Here is a 15507-nt window from a genome sequence, read left to right as displayed (position 1 = left end):
GCACAGATGTTAGCCCAGGGCCAGTCTTCCTCAGCAAAAAAAGAGAAGGATTGGCAGATGTTAGCACAGGGCTGATGTTCCTCACAAAAAAAGCTTTTTAAGGTCAAACCACAGCCCACTGACCTTCTCAATCTTAGAAAAGTCAAGAAAGACCCCAGGAAGTATTATATTAGCTCAACCATTTTTCTTCTATAAGGATTTTTAATGGTCATTTTTAAATGTGTATATATATTTCCCTTAAGACTATAAACTCCTTAAGAACTTTATATTTTTGAAACATACGTGTTGTTGGTCAAAGAATATATCTCCCATTTATATGATATATTCCACCTATGAAGATACACTGCTGAGTCAGAACTTTACTAGATATCATTCTCTTAAACCTGCTCAATGGGCACTGAAAAGGCCTAGATACCAAGCAAGCACAGCCTTCTAGCAACAATCTAGATGGACTGCTTAGCTATTATTAACCACTGCTGAATTACCTAGTGCTTCCTTTTCCACTGCCTAAAGCCATCAGGTAACTGCTGGAAAGGCCAGTACTGTCCTCTGAGACGCTTTCAGCATCACCATTCCACTGGAATTGCTAGATTAAGAATCCTTTATTTATTTCCTCCATTACTGTTATATAACAACTGTTGACCAACTTATCCAAAAGGGAACACAACTATAATCACCTCTCACATCAAACAAATGTATAAAGAGCACATGGGACTACATCCAACTAAAAAGCTTCTGCACAGCAAAGGAAACCATCAACAAAACGAAAAGACAACCTAACAATTGGGAGAAGATATTTGCAAACCATACATCTGATAAGGGGTTAATCTCCAAAATATATAAAGAACTCATGCATCTCAACAACAAAAAACTAACAACCCAATTAAAAAATGGGCAAAAGACCTGAACAGACATTTCTCCAAAGAAGATATGCAGATGGCCAACAAACACATGAAAAGATGTTCAGCATCATTAATTATCAGGGAAATGCAAATCAAAACTACAATGAGATATCACCTCACACCCATCAGAATGGCTATAATTAACAAGACAGGAAACAACATGTGTTGGAGAGGATGTGGAGAGAAGGGAACTCTCATATACTGCTGGTGGGAGCGCAAACTGGTGCAGCCACTATGGAAAACAGTATGGAGATTCCTCAAAAAATTAAGGATAGAACTACCATATGATCCAGCTATTCCACTGCTGGGTATTTATCCAAAGAACTTGAAAACACCAATGTGTAAGGATACATGTACCTCTGTGTTCACTGCAGCATTATTCACAATAGCCAAGACTTGGAAGCAACCTAAGTGCCCATCAAGGGACGAATGGATAAAGAAGATGTGGTATATATACACAATGGACTACTACTCAGCCATAAGAAATGATGAAATCTAGCCATTTGTGACAACATGGATGGACATTGAGGGTATTATGCAAAGTGAAATAAGTCAGAGGGAGAAGGTCAAATACCGTATGATTTCCTTCATTAAGTAGTAGATAATAACAACAATAAACAAACACATAGAGACAGAGGTTGGACTGGTGGTTACCAGAGGGGAAGGGGGGAGGGAGGAGGGCGAAAGGGATAATTCGGCACATGTGTGTGGTGATGGGTTGTAATTAGTATTTGGGTGGTGAACATGATATAATCTATGCAGAAATAGAAGTATAATGATGTACACCTGAAATTTATACAATGTTATAAACCAATGTTACTGCAATAAACAAAAATTTAAAAACAAAATAAAATAAAAATAAATAAAAAATAAAAACAAATGTAGAAAAAAAAGAGCAAATGTAAGACTTAAAAATATTTCTACAAAGCATAAGTCTTCAGAGTAAGCCATGAATTAAGCACCCACTTCAGCTTTACGCTTTTAACTCTAAAAATGAAGATAACATATGAGATCTGTGATCAGTTCAAAGGCAATAAACTATTAAATGCCCACATACAATTAACTCTAAGACACGGATGGTAAAACGGTCTGGTAAAGTAACTCATCATACTCACTGAGTTCTAGTAGAATGTGAAATAACCTCAAGTAGGAGATATGTTGCTGCATTCAAAACTTTAAAACAATATGGGCTCATCTCTAGGAATATACATGTTAAGGAATATTCTGGAAGGGGTGAGATAAGGACAGGAAGAATACTTCAGTTCATTAAAATGTTTTTGGTATTAGTTGATTTTTAAAAACCAAATACACACATTATTTTGATAAAAACTTGAAACTATTATTGAAGAAACAGATTTCATAACATTCACTGACTAGATTAGTTGTAACTTCATTTCTTCTACAAACTGAGTAAAAAAATAATAATAATCCCAAAATTGGAGGGAACATCTGAAAAATTTATGCTTCAAAGATACTCCCAATAATCTTAAGAGTACTCAAAACATCATACTTATATTCCAACTACAACTATAAAGGGATACATTCTAAATAACAATTTGCTAAATAAATCTAGGAGCAGATTTTGAATCAAATTTTCCAATACCCCATACAGATGAACCTACATCTAATCTGTCTAAACTATACTGGCTTAGATATATTAGCCTTTTTATGAAGATCATGTTATTTGATAACAATGATATTCATGATTTGGTATTAAGTATAAAAGAGTTACAAAAAAGAATAAGCCTTTCAAAGGGTCTTCAGAGAAGAACATGTAGGAGATGATGACTTTCTTCCCAATTCAGAAAGTCTTCTACTTATATGTTTTCTAGTTTCACTTGGCACAAAATTCAACCACTCAGCTATTGAATGGAACTTCTGTATGTAGAACACACAGCACCTATTCTCCATAGCCAATCCCATTTATTTGTAAGAATTATTTAAAGTGTTGACCATACGCAATAAAGCAAGGGATGCAAAAGCTTTAGACACTGTCAGCTCCCACACCACCAGCTCAGTACTATAATCAAGATCAATTTCTCGAATCTTTCTAATGGTCCCCAGATTGGAACCCCAGGAAAAGAGTGATACGCTGGACCACTTCCTGGAAGTACAGGAAGGCAGGACCCTCAATAAAGATACTCATTTCTCAATTCCTTCCTTCTCACAACTCACTCCCTCCCCACCAAAAAAAAGGTGTTATTAAAAAAGCCTGTTAACCAAAGGGGACAGCCGGCTTAGTGGTTAAGTTCACACAGTCTGCTTCTGTGGCCCAGGGTTTGGATCCCAAGCGCAGACCTGCATACCGCTCATCAAGCCACACTGTGGTGGCATCCCACATACAAAACAGAGGAGGATGGGCACAGATGTTAGCTCAGGGCCAACCTTCCTCACCAAAAAGAAAACAGCCAAGGTTGTTTACATTCTAGGCTAGAGGGCATTACCTATGTCTTGGACCTGCCATTTCCTGATAAACTAGGCCAGCAGAACTTTTTTTTTTGGTACATTCACAATTTACATTTTTGTGACCTTACAGTTTTCAATAAATATCCAAAAGCCTTTGAGGAATTATATTTGCAACTTATGGTTAAATTAAAGTTACAATAAATATGTAGAAGCTGTACACAGAAATGGAGGTAAACTATGAAGCTACTTCTGTAAGTTATTTCTCTATAATCTCTATTAAGATTGGGAGGTAGTAGCATGAAAAGTGCTTTATATTTTACAGAGTTCTATTTTATGTTGTTTCATGAATTCGCCAGATGCTTCAAATCTATTATTTTTTTCAGTGTTCCCATCTTTGTGATGTCCTACAAATAATCTTAATAATACAGTGCTCACTCTCAATCCCAATTAACAACTATCACTTAATGTATTTTTAATATGTAGTTTCACTGTTTTGCAAAGTATTTTTGAAACACATCAAATCTTCTAAATTTTCTTTTCTCTCTTCCTTCTCCCTGGCAAGTGTAAATCCTGCCCATTCCTCTTCTAGAATTCTAGAAGAAATTTCATTCCATCTCCAGGGTACCTAGTTATATATCTGACCTACAGAAAAATTTCTCTCCAACTACGTATTTCAAGGCTAGTAGAAAACTCCATCCAGTTAGTCTCCCACAACTCCTCCTTTGAACCATCTTCACTGTCCCCTCGCCACCCTACATTCCTTGTGTATTTAAACTTCTCATCACCTTCAAGGCTCTACTCTCCCCCTTGCCTGCATCTGCTTTTATTTCCTCCTACTCCCCCCAATTCCTGCCAAAAAGCCCCGCGAGCTGCCTGTTGCATAACCGCTCCCCCATTACCGTCTCCCGGGATTGTTAGCCCCGCTCCCACAAGCAGGAATGCCCCTTTTTGTCCAACCCCTGCTCCTTTCTGCAACACGCCCAGCGACTCCCCAGGATGAAGCTCCTCCGGGGACTCGCTCTCCAGGCGGGCGCCTCGGAGCAGGCAGCCGTGTCTTAACTTGGGTGGTAAGCCCGGGGGCACAGTCGGCCAGCTCCGCCGGCGCAGCCCCGAGCACACCGCGGCTCCCGGCCAATCACCGCCGCCATCCTCCCTCTGGGGTGATGTCTTCAGGTGTCCGGGGAGAAAGCCCTGCGTACTTCCAGCCCCTCTCTCGGGCCAGGAGCGACCGGCCCCGGTCCCCGAGCGCGGCCGAGAGCGGCAGAGGTGGGCCCCCCGGTCCCGAAGGAGCCGAGTGGGCGGCGGCGGCCGGGCGGACGCCGGACCCAAGGCGTGGGCCTGGGCGGCGGGTGGCGCGCGGCCAGGGATGGGCAGCGGTGGGGACAGAGGCGGCCGAGGCCTCGGCGGGAGCCAGGCGTGGAGACCCGGGCGGGGGCCGCGGCGCCCCCACGGGGCTGCGGGGCGGCTGAGCCGCCAAGCGGACTGACTGACGCGGGTCGGGGGTCGCCGGCTGCCTCGGCCACCGCGCGGGGCAGAGGCGGCCGCTCCCGCCCTCGCTCCCTCCCCAGCCCTCCCGCCCTCCTCACCTTCAGGACCCGGATCCCGCCCGCCCGGCGGCTCGCGGGCGCTTCGGGCGGCTCCGCGGGCTCGAGCGGGCCCGCGGGCCCCAGCTCCACCTCCCCCATCGGCGGCGGCGGCTGCACACGGACGCCGGGCCGGCGCGACAGCGCGCAGAGCCTCGGCGGCGCGCGCGATCAGCCCTAGGCCCCGCCCCCCGCTGCCCGAAGCCCCGCCCCTGTTCCCGCCCCTCTCGCGGCCCAGCCGGACCTGCGTAGTTGCTCGCCTAGCGGGGCTTCGGCGCCCGACGCGGAGCTGCGTCCATGGCGGGCGGGCTGCCGCGGACCCCGCGGGCGAAGCCGGCGCCACCACAGAGCTGGGTCTCCGCTGCTGACTGCCCTCGGTTTGGAGGACTGAGGCGCAGGGAGGGTTATTTACTGCTATCCCCGCCTCCTAAGTACCCGCTGGACAAGGGGCAGGGGGTGTCTGCACCTGTCAATAGTGATAGGACACTGCCCTCCGCAGAGGGTAACTCTTGTAACTTACCTCTCCAAGACGTTTCCTCTCTTGCTACTTCAAAACTGGCTTGTCACCCTCACTGGCAAAGCCATGGAATGGATTGTTGAGAATACTCACCTTTGCAAGGCCCTTTGTCTTCCTTATTAGAGTTGCTCAGACCTTCTTCAGCAAATTCACACCAACCTCGTGTACAAAATGTCAACTCACCTCCCAGCCAAATTTTAATTCCCTTCTCTCCTCATATAGTAAAATTATCAGAATTCGATTCTCTGTCTCAAGCAGTAATATGGTCTGTGAGCCATTTTATTATTTGCAAGACTAATTCAGAAAATCTTTAAAAGTTCATTTATTATTTTCTTTTAGTTTCCGTATTAATGGTAGTTTTGTGGCTGGCCAGTGGGCCAAATTTGGAGTTAGAAAACCAGATTCCAAATCCCAGCTCTACCTCTTATTAGATCTATACCCTTGTGCAAGTTATTTGATCTAAGCCTTTGGTTTTTAAGCTGTGAAATAGAAATTAATATCTGCCTAGTGGTTATTGGGAAGATTTTGTGAATGCATACAAAATGCTTAGCAAGTTATAGGGATTCATAGTAGCCACTGTAATCTGAATTTCCGAATTTAAGATTCACTCAATTCCTGGTTGGGTACTCTCCTTGTTAATTCTGCTCTAAATTTTCCTAGGAAACTTTCCAGACTTCCGGATTTTTAGGTCTTCCCCCCATTACACAGGTGTTGATGAATCTTTAAGCAACTTGTTCAGCACACATTAAGGAATTAAGCAGCAAAACCCCCATAATTTCTTGAGCTTTGAATAATTGGTAAAGATGGTATCACCTATTAGCCATTGTTTCAGCTTGCCTAGTCCAAACTAAATGTTTAGAATGGTTTAGTTGTAAGCTTAGTACAAGAGAGTTTGAGATCTAACTGTGCCCCTCTCCTATGAGATATGTATGCATTTGGAGATATTTTAAATTCCAAGACAAAATTTGACTCTTGCAAAGATTCTGACCCCGTACAAATTATTTCTTCTGTAAAAGTTTGGTCACTATTTTCTCCCTTTATGTGAGTTACTTTGTATATATCAAAATTCCAATTGCCGGTAATCTTTGTCTCATTTTAATGAATTAAAAATGGTTTGTCTCTGTGAGTCTGGTGTAAGGTGAAAAAAGCTCTTAGATTGTCTACCTCCTGGGTTTTCTTTCTACCTTGAAATTACTTTCAAGAAAGCTACTCAAAGTAGTTGGATTCCCATTTCAGTGCTTAATGGGTAACTTCTTCCAGCAAGAACACTGGTGTGTAAGGGATAGGCACCAACATGGAGACAAAAGTGGACTTGACTAAGGGTGGACAGGCAGTGGAAAGAATAAAAATGTGGTTCAGAATTAGTGTTCCTAAAAGTCTTTCTTTTTTTTTTTTTTTTTGGGAGGAATATCTGCCCTGAGCTAACATCTGCCAATCCTCCTCTTTTTGCTGAGGAAGACTGGCCCTGGGCTAACACCCATGCCCATCTTCCTCCACTTTATATGGGACGCCGCCACAGCATGGCTTGAGGAGCCGTGCGTCGGTGCGCACCCGGGATCCGAACCAGGGAGCTCCAGGCCGCCACAGCAGAGCGCGCACACTTAACCACTAGCGCCACTGGGCCGGCCCCGGAAAGTCTGTTTCTTGAGGTATCACACATTATCTTTTCCAGATCTCATGAGCAGAAGCTCTTTACTAATTGATCACGTGAAAGGGAAGGATTTCGTTCCAGGACTAGCATTTGAGTTCATGCTGGGGAAGAGCAGTGGTAGATGACTGGTTTGTTCTTTTAATTAATGGGATAGTGGACTAAAGCATCAATTCAGAATACAAGCATATGCTAAAAGTTATGTATTTACTACTTCTTGTTTTTTTAATTAATGGGATAGTGGGCTAAAGCATCAATTCAGAATACAAGCATATGCTAAAAGTTATGTATTTACTACTTGAACAACAGTAGTACCTCTTTCAAAAAGAAAAAAAACAAGCTACCACCCAGATATTACAGGGGATAACTTATGATGCAGCTCTCTTTAAAGGTCTCCATGGTTTAAGATCCAATTCAGTTAAGTAGGGACAACCAGTTGATTCTTTTCTTTTCAAATCATGTACTGTCATTAACATTTTATACTGTTTCAAAGGTCACATATTCATGTTCTCCCCCAGTTCAAGGCAGTGTGTATTATGTATGCCAAGGGTTATGTAACTACAATTTCTGGAAATGGTAAACAGCTGAGACTAACCCTAAAAATAAATTCCTCTGGGATTTTTTGTGCACAAATCCATCTGCCCTCACTGCAGGTTCATCATTACAAAAATCACTGTTTGGACCAAGCTAAGAGACAGAGAAGTCATTAGACTCCCTCCTCTCTCTATCCTTCCTATAAGCAGCTGTGCGTACCTTCTCCACGTAGCAGGAGGAGGGACACACACACCTTTATCCCAGGAGCTTTTCCTAATCCTCACTACAAAATGGAAAGAAGGTCTAGAGAAGAAAAGTTCATGTCTATCAGATTTGGTAGAGGAGCTATAAGAGCTTACTACATTCACTTATTTGTATCTAGTTCCCACTCGTTTGATGATCGCAACGTGATCTTTAGGTGTAAATCCCTTGTTGTTCTACCACAGGTTAGGCAGACTTAGACATTCCTTATTTTAGTTCCAAATAAACAGGCAGTATTTACCCGGCTTCAAGGTTTGAAGGAATTTTTTCCTTGGACATTTTTATATTTTTTGAAAATGGAGACAATTGAGCTACGGGAGGAAATAGCATGGAAAACCTTTAAAGGGGACAAAGATTAATTTGGTCCTTCTGGATTGAATTTCAAATTTGAACACTACTTCTTGTACTGTTAAGTAAATGTCTGGAGTCTATTACTTGCTCAACTTTTCTATTGTAGCTTTTATATTTTCATCTAATTACATGTAGATGAAGTTGTCAACTAAATTTAATATTAGGCACAAAGATGAATTTTAACTAAGCCACATATAAGGAAAGATTACAGAAATGTCACTTATCAAACAGTGCCAAAGGGCACTTCTGCATAAACTAGATAATTGCCAAGGCCTGCATCCTTCTCCTTCTCACTTAGGGGACTGTCACACTCTCCCTTTTCTCAATCAAGGGACTGCCAGAGATCACCTGAGTAATAGAAAACCAGCAGCTTCCAACTTCCAACCACTCTCACTTCTATAGAAGAATTCATATAAAACAGATCATGAAATATAATTCATTTTAACAGGTCAAGGCTTCCTCTTCCCAGTCACAGATATATTGGAACAATTCACAAAAAGAAGCTTATAACCAAACCCATGACCACCCCTAATACATGTGTCACCTTGATATGACTTCTTTGCCTTGTGCGAGAATTCACCTAAGTGGAAAAGATAAGCATGGAAATAATCATATAGTTAAAATTTCCAATGGTACTTTTCACTGCCTGTAACTACAAGTTTTTTTAAGTTGTTCAAATCCCTTTCTTGGTGAGATTTCTGTGTAAACGGAACATTAACAGGTCAATAAGTTTAGCTCAAAGCTCTGGAATAAGAATTCATCCAAGGCTTCTCTAATCCACTTGTAAGAAGCGAGGAAGCAAATGTGAAATCATTGAGTATTGACTTTTTATTATTAGTCACTGTTCATAATTTGTTTCAACCAAAAGACAATACACACAGCAGAATTCTAATGCATCCCATGTAAATGTTTACATCCATTTTATTCCTCACTCGCCTCTAAGACTTATCATTTTAAATTTTTTTTACATCTCAAAAATATGTCTGCAATAATTAGAACTTCATTAGCTGTCCCACTTGGAACAGCCTTTTAATATTTTTACAGTAAAGAAGATGTGATGGGGCTTAATGAAAATGTAACTTACAACATTATGAAAGAAAAGGGACTTTACAGGGACACAGTGGGAGTTCACAGAGGAAAGAGTTCAGAAGCTCTTTCCCACGGGGCCCCCAAATAGAAAACAAAAACAAAACACACAAAGCCCAACAGCAGGTTCCGAAAACAAAAACAAAAAAAACTCCAATGCTCCATCTTGAAGCCAGAATCAGCCTCGTGGAAGTTCGTGAAACAACCGTGCAAGCTGCTTCAGCATTTTCTTCTGTTTTAAGTGTTTCAGGTCCTGGAACCTGGAGATGGGACTCACTCACTGCTATTGCTTGAAAAAGAGTTATTCACTTCCAGTTCTACAAGCAGCCCCACTCTCCTGAGCCAAAGCTGGTCCAAGTGTTTTAAACTTCAGGACTTGCAGAGCAATTTTCTTTTCAGTGATCCTCCCCACTCCCAACTCATGAGTACACAGCCATGCACTACCTCTCCACCAACCACCAAGTTCATGAATAACCACTTTTTGCTCTCTAGCTCCTTCTTGATTTAGGACAATGTGGATAAAATACATTCACTAGAAAAAAATATACACATTCAAGCTTTTTCTTTCTCCTAGTTCTCATGGCCCAAATATTTTCTAATGCAGAAGATTATGAAGTTGAACCTCAAAAACAGTATCTCCTAACTTCCAACTTCTTCTAGAAGAACATAAAAATGGAAAGCATGTTATATAGTAGATGCAATGTTAGTGCTTGACAGTTTTGAAAGTCTAGTTTCTTATATAAATGAGACAAACAAGGGGTACGAACCACATCTATAACCTGGCAAGAGGACAGAATTTCCTCCCAAATGTTACATTGAGGAATGTTTCTTTAAATGAGAAAGACCTGAAAATGAACAGATGATCATAATACACAGCATAAAACATTCCATGACTGTCCAAATCACCTCAAGGTTAACAGCACCGGAGCACCGTGGGAGAAGCTTCTCGGGTACAGCACCCTGCCTACAGTTTTTTGAGATTACTTAGATGAATTCTCCCTTAGGATTTCTGGGGAAGAAGGGAGGGTAGGATACAAACTACTCTAGAAGAGGGAAAAAATGAGGTAAAAGTGCATGTGAAATTGTCCAAGTAAGTGTGTACAGGCTCACTGCTTATCACCCTGGAGTTATCAAAACAGCCATGGAAATCACTCTTTCCTCATAATGGCTCTGAAGTTGTAGATCTATCTAAATTTGCTCCCCCTTGAATGGTTATACTAGGGAAAGAAATTACTGAAATGTGCAAGTATTCATAGAAATTAAGAGATTTCTCCTTTAGCAGCAAAGGCCAAGTGAGAGGAGAACTAATTCTGATCCTAGAAACTAAGGCACGCTGAAGCTTTCAAAGATCCAATCATTTGAAACAGTCTTCACAACCATCAGTATCCTAGGCAGTTATGTGGCCGCTAGTCCTTGAGTATGGTGCTCAGGTTCACTCTCTGAAATCCCTTCATATTCTACACAGCACCCTTTGTGTTAAGGCCATGATTTTTATTCCTTCTAGACAAAGCTATGGATGATCATATAATTGTACCTCAAAACTATGGTGACCCAAGGACATGCTTTGTTACTAGAGTAGATCCTTTCCAGCTCCATTAGCTAGCACTGTCTTACAGCATGGTCTTCAGCAGATTTCTGAGATTCAACTCAGTTCAACTAAAGAAACTTGAGCTGGTTAACTATAAATGTGAGAGAAAAAATAAAGCCTCTACCACAAAGAGGAATGTTAGACAAATTCTATTCAAGAAATCCGCTGATATTATGTTAATCCTATCACGTTTCACAGCATTAAGTATCCATCCAATGAAATCAGTCTACAAAGAAACTTTTAAAGGCTATTCTTCATTGCACAGGCAGAGCAGTTGTCTGAAATATACACTAGTCCACACTTACTTTACTGAAAGCTATGCACAATATCCTGTTCTTGACTCAGTCAACTATTTACCCAGTGGAGTAAGTTTTAGCAAATCTTGCTCTTATATATTAGTAAGACCAGAAAGTTTTCCCTTTGGAGCCTTTAGTTCAACTCCAGTTTGTCAAATGTTAGGAATAGTCTAGCATCTGATACAGAGCTAGATTTGACAAGACACTGAAGATTTTAAGTAAAGGCATGGTGAAATGGAAGGAAAAAAATGGATATTTGTACCCAGGTTTAAGACCAAAGCCAAAGTATTCATTATACTGTACTCAATACAGTAATGATTGCAAACATTTTAAGAGCAAGGTGGGCCTGAATTTTCCTTTCTTCCTCAGTATATCAGACATGGCCCCTGTGCACCTGAACGTACACAGTACATTCAACATGTGCCACAGGAGATTCACCTTACCACATTCCAGAAACTCAATGTTAAGGTTTGATAACACAAGGGTCCTTTCTAAAAAGCACTCGGCACTCTCACTAGCTTAAAAGAAGCTCCAGACCTCAAGTCTTTGAGGCAGATATTCATGAGATTGGCCTCTCTCAAGAGATCAATCTCTCAGACTCAGGTAAGGATATCCCTACCCTATGGTGTGCACAGGACTTCCTCTGACATAGGGGGCAAGGAAGCTACAAGGCTTCATTCCAACACCATAAAGTACAATATAGGAAAGATTTCTTTAACCGTGTGGTCTTTATTTCAGTGCCAGTGTTACAGATACAACACAAATGTTCCAGTTAGAAGAAGGAATTCAAACGGAATGCCAAGGTCCAAGCCAGGCTCAGGAAATAAAAAGGGAGGTTTGGAGTAATGCAGATGACTCCAATATGCTCTAGGATGAGTCTGATACTCACTCTTCCTATGGGCAAAGGTGCTTTTGTTAAGGAGTCTGATTTTTAAAAGTAGTGAACTCCTCTTTCCACCCATTTACCATAGTTCAACAGGCAAGTTACGGGCTTAGGAAAACTTTAAAATTTGTGGTGGGAATAGGGGCATTAATAACTATTAATATATATATATCTTTTAGAAGTTGTCCACTTTGCACTTTAAGGGGCATCAATTTTGAAAATCATGGAGAGTATTCATGACTACAGCTAAAGAATGGAGAGAAAGGGGAGCTGGAAGAGCCTTGGAAGTTTCTATTACAAATAGAGCACCATATCCTTCACGCCAAATCTCAACAAAAGCTCTTTTTAACTGCATCTGTCCAGTGTTTACAAATAATCTCTCAAGGTCTGACCAGTTCTTGGTATCAAACATACATACATGTGTGGGTCTGTGTGTATACAGCAATGCACAGAAAAGGCTACCAGGAGCCTAATGCCTCTTTCAAACAGTAGAAAAAGGCAGGGCTCCCTAATTGTCCATTGTTACATTTCCATTCTGAATGCCAGATGTAAAAAGCGCCTGAAGATGGTAACCCAGCTAGTGAGGAATAAATACCCCACCTTGCCCAGTCCACAGAGAAACACAGTAGAAAGAAGGGGCAACTCTTTGCTGCAGAGACAGAGTGAGTGTTTTCTTGCCATGGATTCCAGTCCTCTCCTCCAGACCAGCTGCTTATTTCCTCAGGGGCCCAGGGAATGTTGATTCTGGCTGTAAATGTGGGAAGGGTGGAGAAGTGCGAAAAAAGGAGAAGAGGAGGAAGAGTGTGAAGTAGCCTCCAGAAGCAGCCAGCCTCAACAGTGGAGGAGAGGAGATTAGTCTTTAACAATGCTTCACGGTCAGCAATAACTTTAGGAAAATCCTCCTCAACAGTTCTCTTCAGCTCCTCATGCCCATGGTACAGTTTGGGGGGGGGACTTGCCAGCGATCACAACCTCCTTCCCAGAGTTCCTTTGATTGAGTGGGATAAGAATGAGAATGGTGCCAGACCCTCATTGCCAGGACTGAGGGGGGAAGTTGTTCACCTCTGCTAGATCTTGCATTGCTGAGCCCTTGTGATTATATGTGAGCTTGATCCGCATTCGCAGCTGTTGCTGTGAGAAGAAAAGAGAATCACAAATTATACAGTGAAATAAAATCTCTAGAATCTGTCCAGTCCACAAATAGACTTTGTGTGTGTGTGTGTGTGAGGGAGATCAGCCCTGAGCTACCATCCGTGCTAATCCTCCTCTTTTTGCTGAGGAAGACCGGCTCTGAGCTAACATCTATTGCCAATCCTCCTCTTTTTTTTCCTTCCCCAAAGCCCCAGTGGATAGTTGTATGTCACAGTTGCACATCCTTCTCGTTGCTCTATGTGGGATGCGGCCTCAGCATGGCCGGAGAAGCGGTGTGTCGGTGCGCGCCCGGGATCCAAACCCGGGCCGCCAGTAGCGGAGCGCACGCACTTAACCGCTAAGCCACCGGGCTGGCCCCCCAACTAGACTTTTAATCTTAGAGAAAACAAATCACTTTAAAGCAAAGCTGTCTCTTAAAAATAAAACACAGGCAAACAACAACAACAAAAACCACCTAGTACTCTAGCTATTAGCCAAGGAACCAACATCATGCAGTCAAGGAGGCGAAATGCATCTCCAGAACACATTGCTGGCTTCAATCCTAGAACTGCATTAACAATACAGAAACACTTGGGAGAATTTTCATAGTAACATTTACTGCATGCTTTTCAAAAAGATTAAACTCTTGTACCCAAGTTTCTAGAAAAATGAGATAAATACTCATCTTATGCTCTACATTCAAATACACTGTTGCTTTGTCTGTAAAACCTATATTATAGTCATGTGCTGCATAATGACATTTCGGTCAACAACAGATTGCATATACAACGGTGGTCCCATAAGATTGGTACATATAGCCTAGGTGTGTAGTAAGCTCTACCATCTAGGTTTCTGTAAGTACACTCTATGATGTTTGCACAACAACGAAATTGCCTAACAACGCATTTCAAGGAACGTATCCCCGTAATTAAGTGACGCGTGACTGTAAATGTAAACATAAACTGGTTTCATTCCCAAGACATAAAAGAAAAAAAAGAGTTAATTTATAGGTAACAGCAGTAGTTTTAAGAGAACTCAATTATAAGTACTTTTTACTTTACGTGGCAGATTTCAAATATTAATGCACTAAGAAAACTTTTACTCTTTCTAGGTATCAGATCATCAAAGGAATTTGTGGTTGTGCTATAGGCAAATACTTAAAATACAATGCATAGCAGAGGAAAGGCAAAGTGCTACAAGAGGAGGAAATCATACTGGCATTTATGAGATACTACTAGAGATCTTTCAAGGTGAAGAAATTCTTTGAACCATTTCCAAAAACTGAAAACTAGTTAACTGATTACTATTAAATGAAGTCAATTTATTTCTTTGAGAAGATATAAGAAAAATATTGCCTAATTTCAGTTTCTAAAGCTATTTTTCATTTGGCTGCTTCATTAAAAATGTCTCCACTTTTGCTATGCATACTTAATAATTACAGTAGTAAAGGTAGATACTTCATTCAACAAATGTTCTTACCTCAGACTGCAACTTGTGTAAAGATTAAAATGTTTAAGCTTTCCCCCTCCTCCTGCAAAAAACTAGACCTTTAAGCCTCTAAACAGAGAATTTTTAAAAGCTGCACTTTAATAACATGCCACTAAACTATTTCAAGTGTCTTGGCTCCATTTATTATCTACAAAAGAATAAGGAGGTTAGACCAGACAATTTCATAAATTTCCTCTATGACTGTGAGTCAAAAAATCCAGAGAAACAAAGTAGAATTTTATTTCACAAAATATGCTTATACTTTGCTCAGATACTGTCTTCAAATGTGCTACTCACCTTCTGTGGGTTCAGAACTTTAATGACTTGTGTGATGGTCCCCGTATTAAATGCTGGGACAATGCTGCTGCTAGGAGACAGAAGCTGCAGCTGGAATGTCTGGAGGAAACAGAGGGCACTCTTTAGAAAAAGTAACACACATAATACTACGTCAGAGATGTCAACAAATAAAAAAGTCAGATACCCAGATGATGGTTCAGGTAACAGATTTACCTATTACTATTACCTACTACTATTACCTACTACCCTACATACTATTCACGTTCTATTTGTTTGCCAGATATCAGCAATTCATAGCATGTAGGCGGACTATCACTTCACGGTGTTTATAAAAATCTATTGTTAGGTCTTGATCATGAAAACTAGCAATGAGCCACTGTTCACTTTCTGCCAGAAGGAACTTTAGCCTACTACTTTTCAAAAGGTGACCAATTCTTCTTCTGGCAACTTCACTTAATAGTAACTGATCAACTATGCAGGTAAAAAAATGGGTGCCTGTGGCTAAAAAAAGCTAAAAAGAAAAGAAAAGCTTTCTA

The 15507-nt window shown here is 41.2% G+C and overlaps 2 protein-coding genes across 3 annotated transcripts in view; both read right to left on the bottom strand.

The window, feature by feature from the left end:
* Positions 1 to 4957, bottom strand: part of PHLPP2 (PH domain and leucine rich repeat protein phosphatase 2) — a 72382-nt gene extending 67425 nt beyond the window's left edge. Inside the window, exon 1 of one of the 2 annotated variants that reach the window (XM_058528188.1) lies at positions 4895 to 4957. The gene's annotated coding sequence lies outside the window, so the exon portion shown is untranslated. Of the gene's footprint in view, positions 1 to 2017; positions 2921 to 4894 lie in introns of those variants that run through there. The other variant, XM_058528189.1, reaches the window with a different exon arrangement.
* A 4050-nt stretch (positions 4958 to 9007) lies between these two features.
* The window catches only part of AP1G1 (adaptor related protein complex 1 subunit gamma 1), a 77639-nt gene continuing 71139 nt past the window's right edge, over positions 9008 to 15507 (bottom strand). The window contains exons 22-23 of the mRNA XM_058528187.1: positions 14972 to 15070; positions 9008 to 13186 (exon numbers count right to left, since the gene is read on the bottom strand). Coding sequence (XP_058384170.1) covers positions 13085 to 13186; positions 14972 to 15070 — 201 coding nt within the window. The 3' untranslated portion in view covers positions 9008 to 13084. The remainder of the gene's footprint in view (positions 13187 to 14971; positions 15071 to 15507) is intronic.

The sequence above is a fragment of the Diceros bicornis genome, chromosome 32, assembly GCF_020826845.1.
Source record: "Diceros bicornis minor isolate mBicDic1 chromosome 32, mDicBic1.mat.cur, whole genome shotgun sequence".
Lineage (NCBI taxonomy): Eukaryota > Metazoa > Chordata > Mammalia > Perissodactyla > Rhinocerotidae > Diceros > Diceros bicornis.
The sequence above is the reverse complement of the archived record's forward strand: the minus strand, read 5'-3'. Positions and strand labels throughout refer to the sequence as shown.